This window comes from Echinococcus granulosus, assembly GCF_000524195.1.
Source record: "Echinococcus granulosus chromosome Unknown EG_S00124, whole genome shotgun sequence".
NCBI classification, from domain to species: domain Eukaryota; kingdom Metazoa; phylum Platyhelminthes; class Cestoda; order Cyclophyllidea; family Taeniidae; genus Echinococcus; species Echinococcus granulosus.
Genome location: NW_020170504.1, coordinates 59,477 through 82,901, shown reverse-complemented (window position 1 = coordinate 82,901; position 23,425 = coordinate 59,477). Strand labels below are relative to the sequence as shown.

General features: G+C 42.1%; 3 protein-coding genes across 3 annotated transcripts; all 3 read left to right on the top strand. All coding sequences in view use genetic code 11, as the record gives it.

Moving 5' to 3' along the window:
- Positions 1 to 537: 537 nt before the first annotated feature.
- EGR_08920 (Glycosylphosphatidylinositol anchor attachment 1 protein) lies at positions 538 to 7,743 on the top strand (the record flags this gene model as incomplete). The annotated part of the gene is made up of 12 exons (XM_024498169.1): positions 538 to 816; positions 889 to 1,189; positions 1,234 to 1,370; positions 4,532 to 4,891; positions 4,932 to 5,091; positions 5,125 to 5,229; positions 5,268 to 5,464; positions 5,503 to 5,702; positions 5,748 to 5,901; positions 6,049 to 6,512; positions 6,975 to 7,142; positions 7,458 to 7,743. 12 exons carry the CDS (start codon positions 538 to 540, stop codon positions 7,741 to 7,743), a joined length of 2,811 nt encoding a protein of 936 aa, XP_024347414.1.
- Positions 7,744 to 19,499: 11,756 nt separating this feature from the next.
- Positions 19,500 to 19,937, top strand: EGR_08919 (hypothetical protein; the record flags this gene model as incomplete). The annotated part of the gene is made up of 1 exon (XM_024498168.1): positions 19,500 to 19,937. One exon carries the CDS (start codon positions 19,500 to 19,502, stop codon positions 19,935 to 19,937), a length of 438 nt encoding a protein of 145 aa, XP_024347413.1.
- Positions 19,938 to 20,619: 682 nt separating this feature from the next.
- On the top strand, positions 20,620 to 22,529 carry EGR_08918 (hypothetical protein; the record flags this gene model as incomplete). The annotated part of the gene is made up of 4 exons (XM_024498167.1): positions 20,620 to 20,644; positions 21,557 to 21,819; positions 21,873 to 22,009; positions 22,367 to 22,529. 4 exons carry the CDS (start codon positions 20,620 to 20,622, stop codon positions 22,527 to 22,529), a joined length of 588 nt encoding a protein of 195 aa, XP_024347412.1.
- Between the last annotated feature and the right edge of the window lie 896 nt (positions 22,530 to 23,425).

The following is a 23,425-nucleotide window of genomic DNA, read 5'->3' as shown; positions in this document are numbered from 1 at the left end:
AATCGCAAATAACAGTTGCGATGAGCTCTCGCAAGATTATTTTTACTCAAGGTATGCGTAACAGGACATATTCCTTGTTTAAATTTGCCACTATACAATCATAGCTCTGCATGACAGATGGGGTTTTTGTAGAATATATTAATCCTCTTTTGGAAACTGGCGTATGATAAAATAATTTTTATTGCGCAGCATCAAAGCTATGCCGAAGTTTTGGAAAGGACTTTAGCCAGTTTTCCATGGCTTTATATGATTGTTTGACCAGTGAAGAATGCTGTAGCAGACGTACTTAGAAGAGCATAAGCATCCCTCGGTAGTCGATGCTGTCCTTTCCACCAATAGTTGATCCCTTTATATCCATTTTGTGCTTTAGTACGTCAAAAAATATTTACGCTCACTTATATTATTACTGAGTCCTTGTTTGTTTATATCAGCACAAGTACCGTTGCACTTTAGATGACCCCAAATGTGAGACCTTCAAATCCTGCAATCTATTCCTTTTTAGCCTACTTATCGCAATAGCCTGGGGTGTACGCAAAAATGAAGACAAACTCATCCCCTCCGAGTGCAGCTTTTCAGGCTGAAATTGTAAACGGTGTAGAAGATATCACATCCGTACAGGCGAAAGAAGCTATCCGCTCCGAAGTTCTCAAAATGTTGTCGAGAAACCTCAGTTCGCATATTAATGACCTAGTTGACTCCCTGAAATCAGCTGTAGCCTTGTGCAATAAGTTGACAAGTGACGTTGAAGAAATGCAAGAATCTGTTGCAGCATGCGCAGCATCAGTCAAAGAAACCAAGGATAAAGTCCCAGATCAGGTTCCGTACCTATATAACTCCTAGACCACCATGTGTCATCGGGGTTTTAAGTGAAGTCTTGCTTACTTCTAGATTATACCACTGGCAACAACCTCAGCATCAAAGGCACTCTTAGAGTCGTCAAAGGAGCAGAAGCTCCCACCGCATCTAGTCAATAGGCTGCTATCACGAAAGTCCCTTACAAAAAGTGGCGATGTCAACTCAAATAAAGTGCGCGCATCATATGCGAAGGCTCCTCAGGATTTCTTCTTGATTCAAGCTCCTCCTCTTCCGAAGTACACTCCTCCGGACATCACTTTGAACCTCGGAGGGAGCATTGTCATCGTTCCAATGCAACCACCACTTATACTATCCGCCTCACCTGCAGTAGGAGGTGGGTTTCATATTTCTAAATTCCAGAGTAAAATTACGTAACAGGTATCTCTATTGAGGGCCGGTTAGACCAATCCTCCCTCACAGTGCAGTTCCAACCAGCCAATGTTTATTACCTCTACTCCTATACTCCCACCGAAGGTGACGCCATTAAAGTCCAGCTAGGAATAGCTTGGACCAAGGTATTTCTTTCTATACTATAACTACCATTTGATTGTTTTTCAAATGCTTTCATTTCTCTCTTCTGTCAATGAAGATCGCTGTGATTACCGCACCTAGCCTGCCCCTTTCCTTCGTGGCGGTTAACTTGCCTCCCAATAGCGTGCATTTCTTCGTGATGCATGGCGTAGATGCGCTAGGCAGGACAGGGGAATGGTCAAACATTGTTAAGGCCATTGTCAACTAGGTGTGTCATTTGTATATTCGTGCCGTGTACATAGGTTCGTTGATCTTTCGTCAATAGATTGCTCGGTCTACTCGCTTTGCTTCCGCGTGCCGGATTTCTTTTTAGGGTTTTGTACTGTGCTTTCTCTGTTTTCTAACAGACATTTTATTGTTCACAATATTTGGGTTCCCATGTTTTGGTATCGGCTACCGGGGTCATGGAGAACTGTCGGTCATACTAACTCCACCGCTCCTGTTTTAATGGTACCAACACGATTACTACCAGAATAACTGATTCAATGGCTGTCCAAATTATTTAAAAGTGCTATTATTATAGGGCCAGAAGCATCTTATTTCTATTAGCGACTCCACTTGCTATACCTCTTGGTGTAATCACTCGATGGGAATTCTGCCGCACATTCGTGAAGGTGACAGCGAACTTATCATTTACGCAGAATGAAGAGCTTAGCTTTAACCTAAGCAAGTGGCGTATTCCGGACCGGGATCGGTATAAGTCTTCCTCAATGCAGACTTTGACACGGGTTCTATGCATTTGTTCTTATTTTTGAACGTTCATTTGATTTTGCGGGCGTTTGATCTTCGTAGAACTGCTACTTGTCATTATCTATTTATGATGAATAAACCATGACTTGCTATGAAAAGCAGTTGCGAGGTTGTTACTTAAATAGTAGCGAGAGAGAGGGAGGATCTGGTGCTATAAGTCTACTTTCAGATTCGGTTCACCGTCAACGTCACAGGGGAAATAACGGAAACGGTGTTTAGTTGACAGGTCATGCTGGCTATCCTGTCAACTACCGAGTTTCGTCTGGTTTAGGAACTTGATTTAGGGTGGGGATGGATGTAAGGACACTGGCCTAAAGGTAGATTTGTGTAAGGAATGACGAGATTTAGTACAGGTGCATGGGGGACGGTGGGAAAAGTCTGTAACAAAACATCCAGATGGTTCACGACTAGTGCAGCTTCAGTTGTTAATAGCTTTCCTGCAGAACATGGGACTGAAAGAGATGCCGAAGGTAGACGTCAACTTCAACCCTTCTGTTAGGGGTCATCACCATTCTCCCATCCGTGGCATATGTACTTCTTCCGCTCCGCTAAGGTTTATCGCGTAGAAGTGGGAAATCAGGATACATGTCCTTTAAGATCGGGCCCGCTTTCCGCTGCCACCAATGTAGCATTCCGAGACTTCCCTGAGGACGAAAGAAGACACAATACTCGGGCAGAATATATATTCAGCGCAGAGAAGGTGTCTGAGCTATTAGCATGGCCCGAAGGCCAGCTAACCTTGCGAGGTATAAGAGGGCTAATTCAAAGTACAAAAGTGGCGCCTCGCCAATACCGGGGGGTAAACCACTATTGTATTACAATAGGGTCTCGTCTGATATTCAATGAACGTCTTTCGTTTTCGAGTCGACGATTTCCCTTTAAGCAATACCACTTAAATTGAAAATTATTTTCAGAATAAAACACTATTAAATGATTGTTGTTTTTTGCCACTGTCCGTAGTTGCGAGCTTGTTCTTCGTTACTTTGGTGAGAGATGAAGTGACACAGACAAGTAAATTACTCCGACTTTGTAACACATTAACGTATAGTATTGCTTTCTGTATGCAAAACTGTGTGCACTCCAAAAAAATTTGTGCAAAATAAACCTAACCCAATGTTTCTCTTTTTTATTTGGAGGCTAAAAGGACCAAGATTTCCAATGGAATAAGTGCGTATTTGGAAGTGTGCGGATCCCATAAGCACGAACTGTAACAAAGGAGGCAATGTATTTGTGATTTAGCATTACGGAATTTTATTGCGCTCCTGGGAGTGATGTACGATCTCTCATGACATTCAACAGCCTTAGTGCTGTGACTTGTCTTGATATACACCTGATCTAGGGAAGATAATGCCTATGAGAGGATTTGTCTTTATCATTTATGTTTCACTATTTATAGAAACTATAAAAATGAGCGTGAGTTGGTGGTGGCAAATGCAAATTTATTAGTATCGAAGGGCAAAAGTGCAATAATTAGTCGTCCTAAGGATCAGAGATGATCTTGGAAACACATGGAATAGTTTAAATCGACCAAATAATCCAAGTAGAAGTGTGAGGTCTCTGCTTGAAGTATTAGTATCCTGATCTAAAAAGGAGAGAGAGTAAGTGTGAAACGCTTAGTGCAAGCATATGAAATAAGTTGCAATAAGATCGAGAACTAAGTGTGGCACCGAAAACATAGTAATATGCTTGGTTAACTTGTACTTTGTTTGCCTGTGTGTTTAATTTTGCGAAAAAGGGTGTCTACAAGTGAGAATCCCACTCTGCACCATGGTTTCTGAGTCATGTCAGTGGAATCCCAATCTCTGTACGGTTACAATATATGCACTTTGGAAGTACTTTAGCCTGCTGCCATTTTGGGAACGACCTGGGATGTTGTGCACGATTTATGTCTGGCAAGGTACTTTAAGCACATACAGAGCGATAAAATTTGTATGGTTTGCTTTCCTAGCGATTAAATGATTGTGTGAGGAGTTGTTGCCGTAGCTGTTGCCAGTATACACTGGTGTTTAGAAATATAACCGTGGAGTGTGTAGGCCAAATACCAAGTCTAATCAAATGCAGCGATTTATTCGCTAATGAATGCATAACTATTACAGAGTGAAAATGCACCCATAAAGTTTCTTACCTTTTATTAAGCACCGGTTTCAATCCCAATTCAACATTAAAAATCCTAAGCGAATGCAAATGCATATTCTACGAAAATTTAGTAGAGGCAAGGGTTACTCACAGTATTCTTAATTACGGTTACTGACACTGTGCCAAAACAATTATCGTCGTTTGTAAGCAAATGATATGCAGAGTTAGATTAGCCACTGATTAGTTTTAAATAACCTTGTACCCCGGTGGTGCTTTCGTAGTCTTCCGGGTTTACGAGAACCGATCACTAACTTATTAGATGCTGCATCTTATCGTTGATCGCTGTGTCAAATTTTCGAAGTCTCTGAGTCTCCTTTTTTACCTAGTTGGTATCATTGGTCTCTTGACTCTCTCTCAACCAGAATTTAATTATGAAACCTATGTCAGTGAAAATGCGTTGTTAATCGGTAATGCGAAGTTGCGTTTTTATTTTACAGGTCTTGTCGATGAAACCTATAACCCAGAACAGAACATTTCTAACACAATGAAAGAGTTTATTGACGCTGCTTCAGATAAAACCAAAACAGCCTCCATTATTCGCCGTGAAATGGAGAAGTTTGGCCTTGAAGTTTATGAGCAGAAGTTTATCTTCTCACATAAATTACTTCGAAGTGTTGGGGTAACTAGATTTTGCTATGCATTTCATGTTTATCGCTTAGAATGTTTCTAGCTCAAATCTTTACGCTATTATGCGTTCGCGCGGTGGCAGCCGTACAGAAGCTCTAGTTGTCATAGCGCCACTTCGAGCCACTGGTGAATCTGAGGAGATCATTCCGGGAACGTACACCTACCTCATTTCTCTCGCAAAACGGCTTAGCAGTAGTTTGTTTTTGCATACTTACAAAATCCTAGCTCAACTCTACTGGGCGAAGGATATAATATTCCTTTTCCCCGATATGGGATACATCGGACTGGTGGCTTGGTTGGATGCTTATCATGGTGTTAACACGTCTCCCAGTTGGTGGAATGTTTGTCCTTATTATTATTTGGCTTAGTTGTTCATGGGGCTAAACTTAGAGGCCGTTCGGGTAGCCTTCAAGCCGGACTTGCTCTGGAATTCCCTTCACTAAGCATGGCCCGTTTGGATGTTTCTTTCCAAGGCATAAATGGTGAATTGCCGAATCTGGATCTCATCAACACTGTTGCTCGTTTGGCAAAAAAGCATAGCATTCCTCTCTCTCTGCATGGTCAAGTATGTTTGAAAAAATATGTTCTCTAGGTCCGCTTTAGCTCCAGGGCTTCATTTACTCCAATCCATTACCAACACTGAAGCAATTGATCAGTTCCATCTGGATACAGAGCTCGGGCTCTCCCTCGGGATTGCACGGTCCCCTAATAAATTTTCAGGTGCCCTGTCTCACTCTTCGTGGCATTTCAAGTCCCTCCTCGGCGCAGCAGCTAAACACAAATTATATTCGTCAGATTGGCAGGTATTAGGTTCACGTCTATACTATTCTTCTCTTCTCTCCTTGTAGTTTGGTTGAGGGATTTCTACGCTGTTTGAACAACCTCCAGGAACGAATGCATCAGTCGTTTTACTATTACCTGCTGCCGGACCTCTGGCATTACATATCCATCGGAGTTTACTCACCCTTCTTCTTTGTAGCTCTTGGAGGACTGCTTTTGCAGGTAAGATGGTAAAGGCGCTTAGACTGGTATCAACAAACTGTGTGCTGATTGCCTCGTCTTCGTAGATTTGAACCATTCTAAATAATACACCGTTTCCATGAAGCGCAATTTAGAGGCACAAATACACTTGAGATATCTTTCTTCAAGGTGATCCGAATATTCGTCAAGTTTACTTCTAAGGAAAAGCAGTCCTCCAAGATCCTCACGGCAAAACATGTGTTTGAGAAATTTGATTTCACTTCTTCTACCGTCGATACCACCGACCCTGATATAGAGATTCGACAGCGCCATGCCACCACCGCGAAGACAAAGGCCAGCAAAAATGGCACAAAAACAGATCATGAAGTGAAGGAGGACAAGAAGGGGGGAGAGCGTAACGACTTTAACATTGCTATCCTCCTACCCGCTGCATCCTCACTGGGGCTGTGCATGGCTGGCGGTGTGGCAATCCACGTCTTTCCTGACGTCCTCTACGCCTACCTCCTCGATTTCTCCGCAGACGACCCCGACGGGGTGTGGCAACTCACCGAGGTCTCCTTCGCAGCCGTGTTTCTTTCCGCAGTTGTTGGTTTCGCTCTCCTCCTTCCGTTGATTGCTGTGGTTAGCAGGAGGTGGGTCTAGTTAGTTCGTTTTTCTAGTAGAGTGCATTTGTGAAATCATTTTGTGCTGTGGTAGTCGGATATGTTACAAAAGGAACTCCATCAAAAGATTAGGGTGTCGTTTTTCTCTCCTTCGGCGCTAGATTTGGCTGAGTTCCATTGTATATGGGTTTTTTTAACTGGTCATTAGGAAACGGTTTTACTTAAAAAACCGGTCGTGTATGGGAGTTGCTTGCCTTTCCACTTGTTTATGCTCATGGAACAACTTTCATGTTGAGTTTCTTTAACGAACAGTGTGACAAAAGCACTTCTAATCTTACAAATTTCACTATCTTTGTTTAATGACTAGGACCTACCAGTAGTTTAAATCATCTATGACCCTTCGGGAAGTCTATTTTTAACGTTTTACCTCGGCCAGCAATGGTTTGGAATCATTTTAGCTTAATTTGGTAAGTTGTTTCACCTCCACTCTAGTCGATGGTTGGGTTACGGGCAGGACTGGCGTTTGACCTGCGCCCTCTCCGGCCTCCTCTGGGCCTGTTTTCTCGGTTGTCTCTCACCATTGAACATCTCCGCCGCTTTCCTTCTCCTTGTCGCCGTCGAACCTGTTTTCCTCTTCATTATTTGCCGCTCTCAGCCAGCGTACGCCTTTCTGATTGGTTTAATTTTCGGTGCTCCTTTTCCCATGCTATTTTGGTAGGTCTTCAATACCAAGTTGGAGTTACTTAGAGATTATCCTAGAGTGTCCTCTCGAATCTTGTATTCACTTGCTTCCATGGCATGAAGTAAGCTATGCCAATATTTTATTGCGTGTAGTAAATCACGATGGTTGACAGTTTGATAATGCATGCAAGAGTGCTTTGCTCGAGTCATATACTTCTTTACCTTCTAGAACACACATTTTATGGTGGAATCTATACATTTTCACTGACGATCCTCGACCATCATTCGTTACAGACCACTGCATCGCATCCTCGGGGTAATTCTTCTTTTTATGGTTTCTCCACCGGCTTTGGTAATAGCAGCCACGTTGGCGCACCCTCTCGTGCTGCAGTATCCGCCTCCTGGTGCGCTTGGCGCCATCACTACTTTCTCTGACCTGCAGCAGCAGTGTGGTAAAGTGCTCTTCCAGGCGCACATGGAGGCTACAGTGCTAGGTTCATGGAGCTGGAGTCTCCTCACCCTGGGTGTCACTCCACTCTGGCTTTTCGTGTGGACTGGCCTTCTACTCTCCAGGATGTAATCCCGTTGTGTTTTCTACAAATGCAGTTTTTAAATGATTGTGAAGAAGGGAATGGGATATCAGGCTTTTTCGGTGTTTAAACTGATACGTTCTAGAGTTTTTTTAAAAACCCATTTGACAAGTACGGCCTTGAACAAATAGTGTGGGACCGAGTTTCATGTTTACACTATCTTTTTTAATTGTCAGGTGGGATAGAGAAAATTCCAACAATTTCCAGAGGACGGTGGGGGTTTTCCAATAATAATTTGACCTCGTCATGGTAAAGGATTTTACTAATCAGTGCATCTCGTTAGGGGATTGATTAAGGAAGACTTGCAGTGCGTCCAAGTAATAATAGTCCCCAGATATGTCACGAATTGGTTGAGCGGCTGTTTTTGACTGTTTTTACCAATTACCGCCTTTGGAGAACAAGGTAACAGGTTTTTCTAGAAGATAGAATGGTGGAGGTCACATGCAGTGTGTCTGGTTATTAGCCGATTCTAAAGTGGAGTGCTGTCAGCAAATACTGGGTTTCTGGATGTTCATTTCTAAAGACTGAATGGAGAGGGCTTTAGCGTGCCTGGTTATTAATGCTGTAGTGAACGTCATTTGTTTTAGATGGTATCCATCTTGAAGGGAGACGGAGTGTATCTTTAGGTGCCGCTTTGCTTTATCAGTATTCATCTCTTTTGGGATTTTGGAACAGAGAACGGCGGCAAATTGGAAACATTTTCCATGATTGACCACAGAGTCAGTTTGAGTCAAGAATAGAGTTGTTTTGAAAAGGTTCTCATGAATACCACCCGCTTTCTGCCATCTTTGCTATTGGTCACACACCTTGAGGATATTCATGGCGGAGAGATTTCTATTTTTCGTTTGTTCCCCACTTATTTGTCATGCTGGTGAACTGAAAGTTTAACAAGTGAGTTGATGGAGACACATCCAAAAAGTGGTGGATTGTGGTGATCTGTTTAGCGACACCCAAGTAGGCTTCTTGGACGTTAGGCTGGCTTGTGGAGTCAGCTTTCGTGGACATATTCTGACTTAGGTAATCAGTCACTTCCAAGCGGATTCGACAGCCAGTAAACTGACATCTTGGGATTAGATAAAAGATAGATGCCAGCAAATAATTATTCGCGTACATTAAAGTACAAGCCAGAAGTTTGGGGTTTTGCCTAAAAAAGTGATTAGACGCAGTTTTCAAGATATCAGTGAGTTTAGCCACCACCTGCTTCGTCGATTCATGAAAATTGGGGAATTAGTAAGTTGGCTTGTGGTGTGCTAGCAGTCAGAGTTGGGGGTGATGTATTGACAAAGCTGAATTAGTTTATTTTTACGTGCAACCGCAGAAACCGTTCTGATTTGGTCCTCTAGAAGTTCCAATTCATGACAAATTTCCAAACATTCGGGGGAAATGTGTTCTCGCCTGCTCAAGCATATCAAGCAGAGATGTCAGCTAGGCACGGTGATAACCTCTCACAAGCCAAGGTCATCCGGTTGCCACAGTTGCGCGTATCTGAGACCACATTCAGTCTCGCTCCGTCTCCACTATCTACTCGTCAAGCAGGTTTGCGTCCACCGTATCCATTTTCGCTCACTTCTGGCTTCAATTAATAAAGTCAGTTATGTGGACGTCCTTATCCCTTGAGTGCCCGATTGGAAGCTCGATAAGACCTAGGCCACAGCCTATAGCGTAAAGTTCTTCGAGAAAAAACCACAAACTTGCCTGCTCCAGATCAAAGCTACGCGTTCTAAAAGCGGCCGTTATTATGACCCAGGATGGAGGGATGGTACTCCAACGTCCTACTTCTTCCGTATTTCTTGTACATGTCAAATGACTTCATTCCAGAAGGATACATTGGATGAGACCCACCTCTGCCCGACAGATTGTTTGTTCAAGTAACTTCTTCTACGCCTTAATATTTTGGCGCAAATTTGACTTGTTTCTGGAAAATGTGAAGATGATGAGGATAATCCAAGTTAAAGACAGTGACACATGTTAATTAGCTAAAAATTACCACACTTTATTGGAATTTTCTTTTACCCGTGTATGTGAAAAGAACTGATAGGCCCTCTTAATGGTCCAGCACTTGAGTGAAGCATCTTTGTCTCCTATAAATTAATCGAAATACCGTCCTCTCTAGTTGGACAAAACTGATCGACTTCCATTTGTGGGTGCGGTTGCGTGGATGTTCAGGTAGAATTGCAACAGAAAGGAGATTTTGTAGTATCTGCTTACGGAGAGTTCAACAGATTCATCCCTTATCAGACACATTGGTTGGGAGGTGATGTCGATCATTTTGACTGGCTTGTCATTCCATTTCCTAAAGAGTCCAGCTTCAGTGTCAGAAATTTGATTAATAATTCCATTAATATTTAGGAAACCTGTGATAAAAGATCTCTATGTTTGCATCTATTTGCTTGGTAATATGTGAAACGATAACTCAGTCAGACAGAAAAAATCAACATAACCACTTAAGAAAGTGATATTAACCTGCATCATGCCAAGTCTTCCCTGAAGTTGTAAGAAGTCATATTAGTGTAGTAGAAAATGTATTACTGATGATGCACATTGGGAATGGAAGGCTACTGCCATGGCCCAAAAGCCATGCCGGCGAGTTGAAGCACAACCTGAGGAGACTTTAGAGCCCGCGTAGTCAAAAGTAGAGCTAAACAAACTACAAAAAACTTGCAAATTCATGAACCAGAAAAGTCTCCCTTCAGTTTATCAAAGTCAGATTGGCCACTATGATTGAGGTGTCCTGGTCTAGTGCAGACACCTTCCGCTTCTGGATCACTGCGCCACCGCCGAGATCACCGCTCAGCATTTATTCGATGTCACTACAGCCTCTTCCATTGTTATCCGCTCCACTTGCGTTGTCAACCCGTCTGCGATGCTCATCCCGCGATACACGGTCCCCTTGACGATCACTATCGCCCTCTGCATCTCAGCATTTCCATCGGGTCGTTCATTTCTTCACGATTATTCACACTAGCATCTATTTATGGGTCTGTTGGGTCATCAGTTTTGTAAAAGGATTAGAGATGAGGGAAGCTAATTTACTTAAAACAGTTGCAGTAAGTTGCACAATATTTGGGTCATTAATGTATTACATCGGTTGTTTAATTCTCGGTTTTGATGAAAGCGCCAATTTGGTGTTCTGCCATTGTGCCTTCACTGGGTAGACTGGTGTTTGGACCATACCAGCAGCCTCAAACCCATCTACATGTTGACAATACATATTCTGTTCGAGTGTTATGCCTTCTTTATTCTTTAGGAAAGTCGCAGAGTGCCACGTTGGTGGCAGTGGAAAGCGAACCCGGTCTTAAAGAACATCTATCCAGATGTCTACTGCTGGATGATCAACCTCAGTGAAGCGGAAAAATCCATAGGCCACGGACGGAAGAATCGGTTACAACCCCTAATAAAAGGTCTGAAAATAGATAGCAGGATAGCTATTAACAAAGGAATCTGCATTATCTGTGAGCCATCTGGAAAAGTTCGTTACGGAGCTGTCCACCTTACCTCCATGTAGATATTAATGATATGAATAGGCACTTCCTCTCTACTAGCTGGATATAACTCTGACAGATATGGAAATAGTCTCGAAACTCTATCTCCACGGAAATATATTAACTCCGTCCTATGCTACATGACTTTGCCTCTAGGCTGGAGTTCCTACGACAAGCAATGGATATGTGTGATGATCGTCACCTTCCTCCTTCTTCCAACACCGTTTCCGTACAGGATGAAACCGCAGTTCCAGTTGAATTGTCAAGAGGAATCAGTGACGTTGCGGTCAAGTACCGCCTCACTTTCAAGGAAATTCGGCGACTGGCGCGGTCGGGTTGTGGGTGTTTCCTTACGGCGCCGATTGCATTGTGATGGCTGACGTAGGATCGCCGTGGACGAAGCTCAAAATAGAGGAGGGGAGGCTTTGAAATGCGTTGGTTGTTTAGCTCTTAGTTTTGGTAAAAGCGCCGCTTAGGTGTTCTACCATTGGCTGGGTGAGCTGGCCCCTGAGCCATGTCGGTAACCTCAGTACTCTACATCAAGAGTATGCATTTTCTGCCCCAGTGCTGTCTTTTTTGGTTTTCAAGGAAGTTTTGGGGCGCTACAATTAGATCCTACTCATCCATGTCCACAAATTTCATATTAGATCTCTCTGCCTTTGTTCGTGATAACTACCCACCCATCTACTAATCGGGAGGGGAAGATTTCTGTCTTGACTTTGACTATTCATTTGATGTTCGTGATTAGGAGAAATAATGAAAATTTAGAGTTGCACGTTGATTCATTTTGCTTCAATTAAGCTTTCGTATTTTCAACATATAAGTAGCAACACAGTATTTGCTAAGAATTTTTTGACAACTTTATGCGATTTTTTTGCAGTACGAATAAAGTAACTTCAGGCCTCTCAAAACGCAAAATTGCTGCAAGTCCCATCCTGATCGTCGTCTTGTTTTTGGAGACAAGCAGCCTAGCTAGGGCTGTCGCTCCCATCTACGTGTTACCGCCAAACTGTCTAGTCCACTTCGCATGTGATTTTCTGCTGCCAATATGTGATAATCACTTGGAGGAGAACGGGGCGGTGAAGTGGCATTGCCATCCCATGCCCAAAAGGAAATTCTTCCACCATTTAGTGGTATGTTAGGAGAACGATTGCGTCTGTGGTGCCTCTCACACAAGCCAGTGCCTCAAGTGTGGGGTAGGGCAGTAAGCCAAATCACGGGAGCAAAACCATTAATAATCTCGTTCGTTTAATCATCAAATACAAAATCCATTATTCATCTGAATAGCACGGCTTGTCTTTCTGATCGCGTGCATGAAAGATGTGGAGAATGCATTTGTTGTCTGTGAAACATAATGCCATCTGTAAGCTCATATGGTTTAGACCAGTTCGTCTACCTCCCACATTAACCTCCTCAATTCATCTCGGATTAACGTGACATCAGGAACGTAAGTAGTTGTCTTCAAGAACTGTGAATCTTGCCGCTCGAACGTGGTGCTTCCATCGTTTGGATCAATTTAGGCAGTTCAATCGGCTGCCGCGACTTCTCCAGACGCTATTCGAAGCTCCTGCAGCTTTGGAACCAAATAATCTTGATTTGTGAGGCAGACAAGCCCAAATTGCATTTTCCAGGTTCAAATGACACGGAATAAGGCGAAGGTTTAAAGGAAAGGAACATAGTAGAGAGCACAACAAGGAGTACAGTATCATGCCAAATCCCCACACGTCTCAGTAGATCGTTGAAGTGAGCTGAACTGAAAATGGCAAATAAAAGTGCAATGTCTTTAAAATGCTGACTTTTATTTCCCATTTTCTAACAATAAGTTGTTTTAATCAGTGAGGCAGGTGGTGCAATACTTCGGTTGTTCGCTTAGCTCTGCGTTTTGGTGGCGCAGGAACATGAAGCTCCCCCAATGGACATGGGCTCCGGGTCATGGCAGTAGCACCCTTCTTCCAGTCTTCCGCTGTGTCCGTAGTACATTTCCTGTTCTAATGCCATAACTTCTTTTCGCTTCAGAGCGGTCTCGGGCGCTACAGTCATTCCCCCATTGTATTTTTGCCCACTTTACTTGATATGTGCGGCTCCCATGACTTGCTGAGTAGCGTTTGGCTTTTGGGCAAACGTCTTTTCCAAACAAATATTTGTATTCAGTGAGGTACAGTAACTTAAAATGACCGATTGTAGCAACTTTCTATTCTGGTTATCTATAGGCGTAACAACGCGGACACTTGAGGCTCCGAAGGTAATACTTTCGTTCCACCTTGTCATGAGCTTTTCAGCTCTTCTTCCTGTTAGTAAAATACATTTTCTCTCAAAGTACTTTGGATTGCTATGACTTTAGGAAAGACTTGGAGTGCTATACTCTCAAGACACTTGAACTGGGTGTTTGCTGGAACTACAGATGACATTTCGGCCAAAGTTCCCTAACCACTTATTACCACAGTCTCACCAGAACACACTCATATTCTGAATTGCTCATAAAGCTCAATTAAACTAGTTCGCTACAAGAAAGTCGCTGATATTACTGGTGAGAAGCTTCATTACCTAATAAATTGATAACCCTCGTAGGAGACGAGGGGGATAACATATAATCTGTCTCTATCTAAAATGACGAAACGGTAGCAACTTTAGGAACAACTACCCCATTCGGATTTAGCCCATCCGTCCTTTCTTGAGTCGACTAAAGCAGCAGGCCTGTTATTTTGCTACCTCCGAGGTGATCTCCCTCTGCCGGTACCGTCAACTCACGTGGGGTACTCGCTAAGGGCTATTTGGTTCACTATCGGTGTTTCTAAATATATTGAGATTATGGTAGCATTATCACTTAAAGTCAGTGAAAATAGGAATTCGAAAATGCTATAATTGTCAATAATTTTACAGCTAAGCAAATTAGAAGCCTAAAGGTTGTTTTACTTATCAAAGGTGCCAACTTCAATTTTACCAATATCTTCACTCAAACCAACTTTAAATATGCAATTTCAAAAGACCTTTGCCTAAAATAGATTCTTAATCTGAGGTAAAGATTACTATTTATTCCCAAATACCCTTTCTTTTCACGGGTTACCGTTAGTAAGCTCATTTTCATTTCTTGCCATGAGCTATAGAACTTGTCAGCTAGTGCTGGTGGACACCATAGAACTTCCATAGTCTCGTTTATCTACCTCAGGCATAAGTAAAATTCTTTTATAGGGAGGAGTGATTTGGCGATTCATTTGAAAGGTAAATTACACAGGTGGTACACGATGTATAGAGAGCCAGGATGAGCGTTCGCCTCGGAGAGTCACGACGCTGTATGAATCGCCGAGCTCGTCTAGCTCAGAGTCTACTTGGGTAGAAAGTGCTGTCAAGTACACCGTTTCAAGTGCTTCAATAAGCCCTCTGGTAGGTATTCTTCCCCATCTTCTTCAGGTCACCCTCTGTTATGATGGACCACGATCGGTCGTGCACATAATTGGATACAGCAAACAAATTAAGTGATCCGTGAGATGCCTTTCGGCACCCAAAACACCTCTGTGCTTTGAGGATGGCAAAGGGTGGTGGAACGGGTCCATAAAGATGTACTAGATCCCCCATGATGGATTTTTGGCAGTAGTATTAACTACCATAAGCCTAGCTATTCATGTTTGAGGATGAGAAGTTGTCTTATTTTCCCCCACAAATTCTTTGTACATACCGAAGTTATAGGTTATCCTACAATGTTTCTACTCGAAAAAAGAGACTTTACATGCACTAACTTCCCCCTGCTTTGAAAGGAGCTTAACAAATGTGCGTCTGACTTTATTGAGATCGTAATAAGCCACATTAATGGGGAAGAAGATTCATTATAGCCGCATAAAACGGTTCAGGGGCTATGTGCGTGATCAACATATCATGCCGCCAAGATGGAACTTCCAACCAGGATGACTGCCCGGTGTGTGCATTAAAAAAGGAATCTAAACAATTATCCACTCACTAAATTGCATTCCTCACTCACCGTGTTTCATTAAAAGGAAACAAAATGCATTCATTTGTCAGGAGTTTTTATGTTGCAAAATCAAGTTGTAGGTAGATTCAAATTTTCAATGTTAAAAAGCTAAAAATAGCCTTTTTTACCACTTTGAGGGGATAAACCTTTTTAAGAAATAATGATTGACGCGGATTCAAATAAATTCCACAGCTTGTTAACTAGTCAAAAGTACTCAAATTGGAAGGTAACTACGTATTCAAATAATGCTTACTTTGAAGAGTGTTTCAAATCGCAGAAATCGGCTGATTCCATTTGACTTTACAATCCACAAATCAGCGTTCCTTTCAACTACTTCCACGACAAAAAAGGTCTAAAGGCGTCTACTAAACGCCAAAATCGTGAGTAGTGCAGTACTATGAGTCTTCTCTAGTGTTGCAACAAGTCAGAGTACTCTAGAAGGGCATATATTTTGCCAACGTCCAGAGTCAGTACAGTTCCAGGGTTATGGTGCAGTATGGAAGCACAATTTGCGAGGACTGAAGTGCACAATTGTTGTTGGTGGAGAATTCAAACCAGAATAAGAATTCGCTCATTTCTGATGGAGAGTTAATTTTCCCCATTAACGTTGGCAAAGTTGCCACACCCTAAAAACAGCCCCCCAACTACCCTAATGAAGTTATGGCATTGAAAACCACCCTAAGCGAACGTATTCACATTAAGGTGGTAGGGCGTCAGCTCAACGATACTTATTCGAGAAAATTTCAAATATGCGAGATGTTAATTTGAGTGACAATCGAATCAGTGAGGGTACAGCCTGCCTCATGCACATTTTTAGGCCTGAGATGGCTTGACTTGTTCATAAAGAGCATCAAAACAGGAACAATAGTGCGGAAAATATTCACACAAATGGAGAAATTGAGGTCCAAAGAAGGCTAATTTCGTCCGATTAGGGAAGACGGTATTTTGCCTCATTCATGGAAAAAGGTGCTACATTTAAATACCAGATCATTAAGCAAGCCTATTTCCTCTTTTTACTGAAATGAGTTAAAGAAATTTTAACAAAATGTAGCAATTTTCCGCTTTTATATTAAGTATCACCACCCTCAGTTTTAACGATCCATTCGGTTTCGACTATACTCCAAAACATTTAGGTGCAGGAGAAGTTACATCTACTAACAATCGCTGAAGTAGATGCAGGTCTCGTCCAATGTACGTCCTCTGGAATGAAGTTACTTGACTTGTGCAAGAAGTATGGTACAAGTAGGACGTTGGAGTAACATCCCTCCAACCTGGGCCACGGTAAAGGCCGCCTTTGGAACGTGAAACTAGGTTATCGAGCATGTAAGTTTATTGTCTTCTTCCTTGTAAATGAGCTTTCAGCTGTAAACTTAGGTTTTTGCATCCATATGGCTTAGAACTTATCAAACATTTAAGCGGGCATTCAAGGAATAAGAACTGACTTTATTAACTGACGCAACGAGTTGACGAAAATGAGTGCAGCGAGCGTGTACCTCCCTGACGGATAGATAGTCAGGAGAGGCCAAGATTGAGCATGAGGATATGCTCTCAATCACGCGTAGTTATGACAAATGGTTGGCGTTGGCCTTCGAGAGAAGATGCAACTCCCTAGAATGTTCGGTGATTAGACATAAAACCCGAACTCCTAGTGAATCGAACAGGATCGGTCTCCGGTGCTTTGATGCCTTCAGTAAAAATGGACCCACCCAACTTACCTCAATGTTACAAATGTCTATGGTTTGATAATTCGTTAGCTTTTATTCAGACTTTCACCTCTGCCGATTGGCTATAACACTTCTTAGACTTGGAAGTACGTGGGACTCAATTCGCAGACACTAACGGAAATGAAAAAGAGAACTTTCCACAATTACAAGAAATTAATGCCTAATAATTTCTGAAGTCGTGATAAAGAGTTTTATTTCGTATACTTTTCAAGCAAAATTATTTTCAAACCTTTTAGATCAACTACTTAACTAATGAGTAGCATACGCAAAATAGTTTTATTTCCTAAGATAAAATTGCATATGAAGATAGTATTTAATGACCATGTATTTTTGCCTCACCACTTAGTACTGCCTAAATTACTAAGCAAAAATGTTGTCCTTTTTATGATCATCTAAGGCATAAATACACGATTGCGACCTCGACCTTGAATTGATTCCAAATCTTACACTGGAAGAGACGTAGACTTCGTGTAGGATGCTCTCTCTCTCCGTTCGAGAATCCATTGTTTCCTTCTAGATGGTATGCACTTCATCATTTTACCCTTCAGAGTTAATTTTTCTCACCTATGCTGCTGGGCCATTATTATAGGTGAGGTGAAGAATAAGGGCAAGTCGCCTTTAAGCTGCCAATAGCTTCCTTTGATGGAATTATCCAAGGAAATGTTACAACCCTTTAATAATACTACTTAAACACGTCTATGGGAGATTAAAAACGCGCCAAATCGTCAACCGTCCCTATTTCAATGCAGTGCTAGCAGCAGATCATGCCTTAGCTAAAAGTAGATGAGGGGTTTGCAATTCGGCAGTTTGTGTAATGGAGAGCTAATTAAAGAAGTAAGACGAGTAGCCCTCTTCACCCACCAATCTGTCAGTGTCAAAGGTTTAAGGTGCAACTGTCTGTCGATTGCGTGGAAATAAAATCTTTCACAAAAAAATCAATTCAGTCATCATCTGCTAAGCCGTTAGTTATCTGAAGCCATTAAAAAGTGGTAGTTTTAACTAGTTTCTCCCTCATTTTCTCCGATTACTGGCATCCATTACCTGCGGAATGCCTCCCCTATCATTACTGACGCCATCAACAATGGAAGTGGTCGAGAGCTTGATGGGGTGGAATCGGTGCCTGCTTTTGTGAGTCTGTGACGTGCACTAGTGCTTTCTTCCCCATGGCAGCCCTTGATGGTACGAATAGAGTGCTACCATCAGGTTAACATATTTCCACCCGTGTATCACCGGCTTTGCCTCTGCAACCTACCTCGATGAACACTTCCATCCCTCCATCAGCCCACCCTTCCTTCCCCTCCCCTTGAAAATCAACTACCAATGAATTGTCGAAGCAACTGTATGCATGCTAGGTCAAAAATTTGTTGCGGTACGGTTAGCCGTATTCTCCTTGATAGATTTTTGCTAGTTTATTCAACATTTCCGCTTTATCTGTTAAAACCCTGAACAGTAAAATCTCAGTAAGGGAGAGATTTTTCCTACACAAAAATAAATTACGTCTCATTTAAATAGAAGCCTAGGTTACTACTATTTTGGTGAACTTGATTACTTTCTGCAGACCTTACTTTTGCTTTAAATCATTCTTTTAGATACAATTTATTCTTTGATGAAAAGAAACAGGCAATGTGTTCGCCTCACTTGAATACGTCACTTCAGTTAAGCCTTGTATGGCCATCAGACGGAAAGTTCCGTCAGTACTAAACCGACTGCAAGTAAAATCAAATTTTCTTATTTTTAATTCCTTTAAATTAACTGTTGAAGAGTAGACCCATTTCAATGGAATCTGCAAACAAATTTACAGTGTCAACATTTTCAATGTCGTGAGGTCAGGGGAAAACTCACTACTTTCAACCTTGAAATGCTAATCATTGCCCGTGTGTTTGACAGCAGATGTCAAGCCTCGAAACTTAATCTCACTGAGTGAAACACACAACGAGGGTTATACAAGAAGTCGACTGCAAGAAATTTTTTTCCCATTCGCTGCTTATATCGTGGTTAGGCAATGGAAACGCAGCAGTAACCGAGATATCCGCGAGGCACAGAACACATCACCTCAAAAGCGGAAGTAATGGTGGCCTTCTAGGTACCGCTCAGTAACGGAGACAGCACCAAATAAAAATCCAGGCCTAATGTGTTTGAGAAGGGCTCGAATCTACTGGACGGGACCCTCTGCATTCCCTGTTGTAAGAATCCTGAGGTATCATATTTGGCGTTTTATTGAAGAATGAACAAGTTTAACTTGAGGCTCAAAGAAAAGGTAAAAGCAAACACCTTGGAAAAGCACATATTACTACCATAAAATGAAGTCGAGAGCTCCTTGGAACGACTGGGCTATCTCGCACAAGTGGGAAAAATATGACTATCTCTTATGTGTCTTCTTTGACTACAGAAAATTTCGCCAAGACCTCAAACATTGCTTCCCAGGCAAGTTGTGTGTTGTATGAGAAAGGATTCAACAGCTTTTGGAAAATGGACCATTTGACCCACGTGGGGCTCATCTAACCCTCGATCGATAAGCCATCATAGACACGCAGGAAAAAGCATGAGTTTCGGCACTCGACCTTGACATCGGTGGCATGGCCCACCTCTCATACCCTCAGTCCTGCGGCATCTCAGAACGTCGGCTTTGCGATGACGAAGAATTGAAGCAAGGAAATCGGGATTGGGTGCCCTTGCGTGATGTGCTACAAGGTGAGGGTAACTACGATCCAAAAATACTCTTCCATACCCGCCGAGATACTTTTTCGTCTGCTTCTGTGCACGAACGGGTGGATTTGAGTGAAAAACGCGATGATGCTGTGATAGCAAAACGTCGCTTCAACATAGAGATCGCAAAACTCCAAGAGACGCGTGCTCTCTCCGCTGCGCTGCTTTGTCTGCGCCGTGAGCGCCTCGGTCAAGTCCTCCGCTGCGACGCGAGCCGAGATGAGCAACATCGACCAAGTCAGCAGGTCTCTACACTGTCTTCACTAATTTCTGCGCTTCCGCCTCTTTCATCGTTGCCACATCACTAAACCATGGTTTGGTCCTTTACAGTTACTGCAATACTTTGAAATAATTGTATTTCCAGTGGACCTCCAGTTCATTGAGTTTAAAGGCGTTTGGTGCGTCACGGGGTAATTGATACGGCAAGCACAGAAATTTCTCAATAATGCTAGGCGCGATTTCCCTAAAAATGAGCTTTTAATTACAGGCTAGTTTTACTGGAAAGTGAGGACATAATCAGAAGTAGAGAAATTCATTAGTAATCGGAAATTACTTCAGTCGATGGTACTTAACTAAGAAACCCATTGGAAGATTGATTAGAATAAGAGAATACTCTCGTTTAACCAATGGCTGTCAAATGTCATACAACCCTGCAGATGGGTGGTACGAACTCTTTCGACAAATTTTTCTATGTGAGATTCATAGCTTCTTTTGGATTTGACAAATTGGTATAATTTCATTGATAGTGCCGGCGCATATCTCGCCGGCTTTGACTGATTGTTTGGTGGATATGGCATTCGACTAATTTTGTTCGATTTGAGACTCGGGTACTAGCTACCGTTTCCAGTTCTACTAGTTTCACTCTAATTACCAATTCTAACTTATTAGTTTAGAAGTTACAAATCAGTATTTAATGAACGATGATAGCTTGTAGTAGGCTCATCGGTGAAAGTAGCTGCAAGTGTCATTGCGTGTCTGTGCCAGGATGCTATGTGTGGGTGGCGTGATTTCATCAGTGAGTTACTATTCTCTTTATAGGTGACAAACGGTTTTCAATGACATACCCTTCATTTAATGTCGGCTTTTCCGCCTAAACCCTCTCAGACGCGGTGTCATTTACGAACGGCAATTTGAAACTCCGTCGCCGAAAGGAGTCGCTTCGCCTTAGGACGAGCACGAGAGTTCCTCAAATAGGGGAGATAAATCAGAGTGTATAGTAGTGAGAAGCTACGTTCCTGTTTTGTTGCTTAAAACAGATTACTCAAGAATTACTGGATCTTGTTGATCAAAACATTAAGCCAACTGGAATAAAAATTCGCGCTTCTCAGAGGACCCTACAGTTCTTCAGAGACCAGGCTGTTTAAATACATTTTCAAAACTTGCAAAACTAGTTAATTTTCGAACTAAATGAGTGAGCTACATTTCATCCAACTTATAGAATCAGCAACTCAGAGAATGTATAACTGTCTGTGAGCTTCTCGATAGACAAGGAAGACTGAAGCAGATAAAAAGCAACTTTAATTGAGAGATGTACAAAACTGACAAACGAATCCATAGAAGCCGGGTGGGCAGTCGCAGTGACACTTCTTCCACGGCATCGAGGGCCGCCACAGACGTTCTCCATTGAGACAGGCTGGGAGGCACTGACGCACTCTATAAATGCACGACAATAGGTAAGGTTTCGGCACAACGCTCACGGCTTTCAATGAAGACGACTCTGGCGCCGATGGAGGGAGTATCGCATAGGTGGCAAAGCAAAGGAGTATGAAGAATAGGGGGCACAGCCGAAGGTAGAAGGTAAAAAACATTTGCGACGTCTCCCGAAAAAGGCGTTACCGCCCCCTTTTTAAGGCTTCTATGTACATACGTACGTGCTTGAGTGCGTGCGTGCATGCGTGTCATACATCTTGGCTTTTTTCACCCATAGGAGCCTTTGTTAGTGCTAAAGAGGAGATTTGGCGAGTGAACAACCTTTGTTGCAGTAGTATACCATCACAACACCTTTGTCGCCTCCAAGGTTTCCATCGTCGTGAATTTGTTGACCTGCCATCATTCCGGTCAATTTGTGGTACGAACTCGGATAAGACTACCTTACAAAGAAGTTGTCTGACCCTGGTTTTAGCATTAAAAAGATTTCATTTAAATGGGTTGTCACACTCAGAAGTTAACACTACTCTCCTAACCAATCTGGTTTCGTAATCTACAGTTTAATCGTTCTGCCTCTTCTCTCCCCCATTTCTCAGTGCTCAAAATATAGCATTTTCAAGAAAAAATATACATTTTTAAAACTTTTTACTATATATTCTTTGAATATCAAAAAAAAAAATCTAACCGCTCTGAGTTCTGGATATCAGAATAAACATCGACCTATGTGGTGTTGGTAGGCCTCAGCGGATTTTCCGCCCTCCTGTGGTGACTGAAAACTTCAAGGCGGGTGTGTGCGCATGGGTGTAAAAGGTCTTTCTTAGTTGATGCTGCTGCTACCCAACTATGGTAACTTGGCAACAAGGTATGGAACGACTTGTCACCCTGATGAAACAGGTGTGTTGTTATTGTCACCATCGTGGTCACCTGCGCTCAATGCCTCCCCAAAGCATTGGCGCGTTCTCTTCGAAGCCTTATTAACATCATATGCACAAATAAGCAGAAATTTTGCTTTTGAAAGTACCTCCCCCCGGTAAAACCCAATTTATTGGTGAAATTGAGGTAGCACTTCTTAAATGCCTCCAACTAATAGGCAACACTTTTATTGTTTTATTAAAACAAACCATTTAATCGAGACTTTTGAACTTTTTGTTCACACTTTTAATTTAAATAGCTTTTTAACCATTTCCGATCAACGGTTACATACTTACTTGGTATTAGGAGCACTCCTTTTCCAAATATTTTATGCACTTTGAGGCCGGATGTGAGATTTAAATGGTACCTTCTCCCTCTGATAAAAGTTATTTGTTTCATGGTTTTATGGCCTGAGTTTTGCACAGAGTGGGTCATTGTTTGCCTATTGCTTCCTCCATTTAACGAAATCTTATCAAAACAATGTCACTAAGAAAGTTCACATCCACTCCGGAATGGGGCATATTTCACGCTTCCATTAAAACGGACACTATCATGCTTTCGTGTGTCTCTAAGCCCAAATTAAAATGTTTGACCTCAGTCAGAGGAATAATAATTGTAATAGACAATTTTAAGAATGACTGAAGTCTTACACCATTCATTCAGGACGGCTCGCTTAATGGGTTGTATATTCACTTTGTTACTGCCTCGTGAGCTTATGAGTGGTGTGTAAAACCTTAACAGGACCTTTAAATAAAGGCATTTTTAACTGCTCAAATTTTTGATTAACTCCGGATCCTAGATATTGAGTGAAAATTGCATGTTCCAAGTGACGAAATGCTTACACCAAAGTATGAACGCAAGGGTGTGATTTGCTTTTTGCAGCTTTTTACAATGGTTAAAATTGTGAAATTTACAACTGTTCTAGTGGCGGTGGATGTAAGGGCTTGTCATAGCCGTGTCATCGCAATCACTTTCATTAATTCGATGCCCTACAAATTTTGCCAGGTCTTAGTAAGTAGACACTTTAATCATCAACGCTTCAAACAACCGTACCTTCTGATATTTTGTAAATAGCTTTGGACGTTTCCATGGTAAGTTCATCAAATAAACTTAAATGCCAATGTCAGATAATTCTCTAAAATCTCATGAAGAACGGCAAATAAATCTCCTACCCCGTTTTTTGAGGTAGCACCTCTGTTATCAACCACAACCCAGACTTGCTGCGCATCTGTTCCTG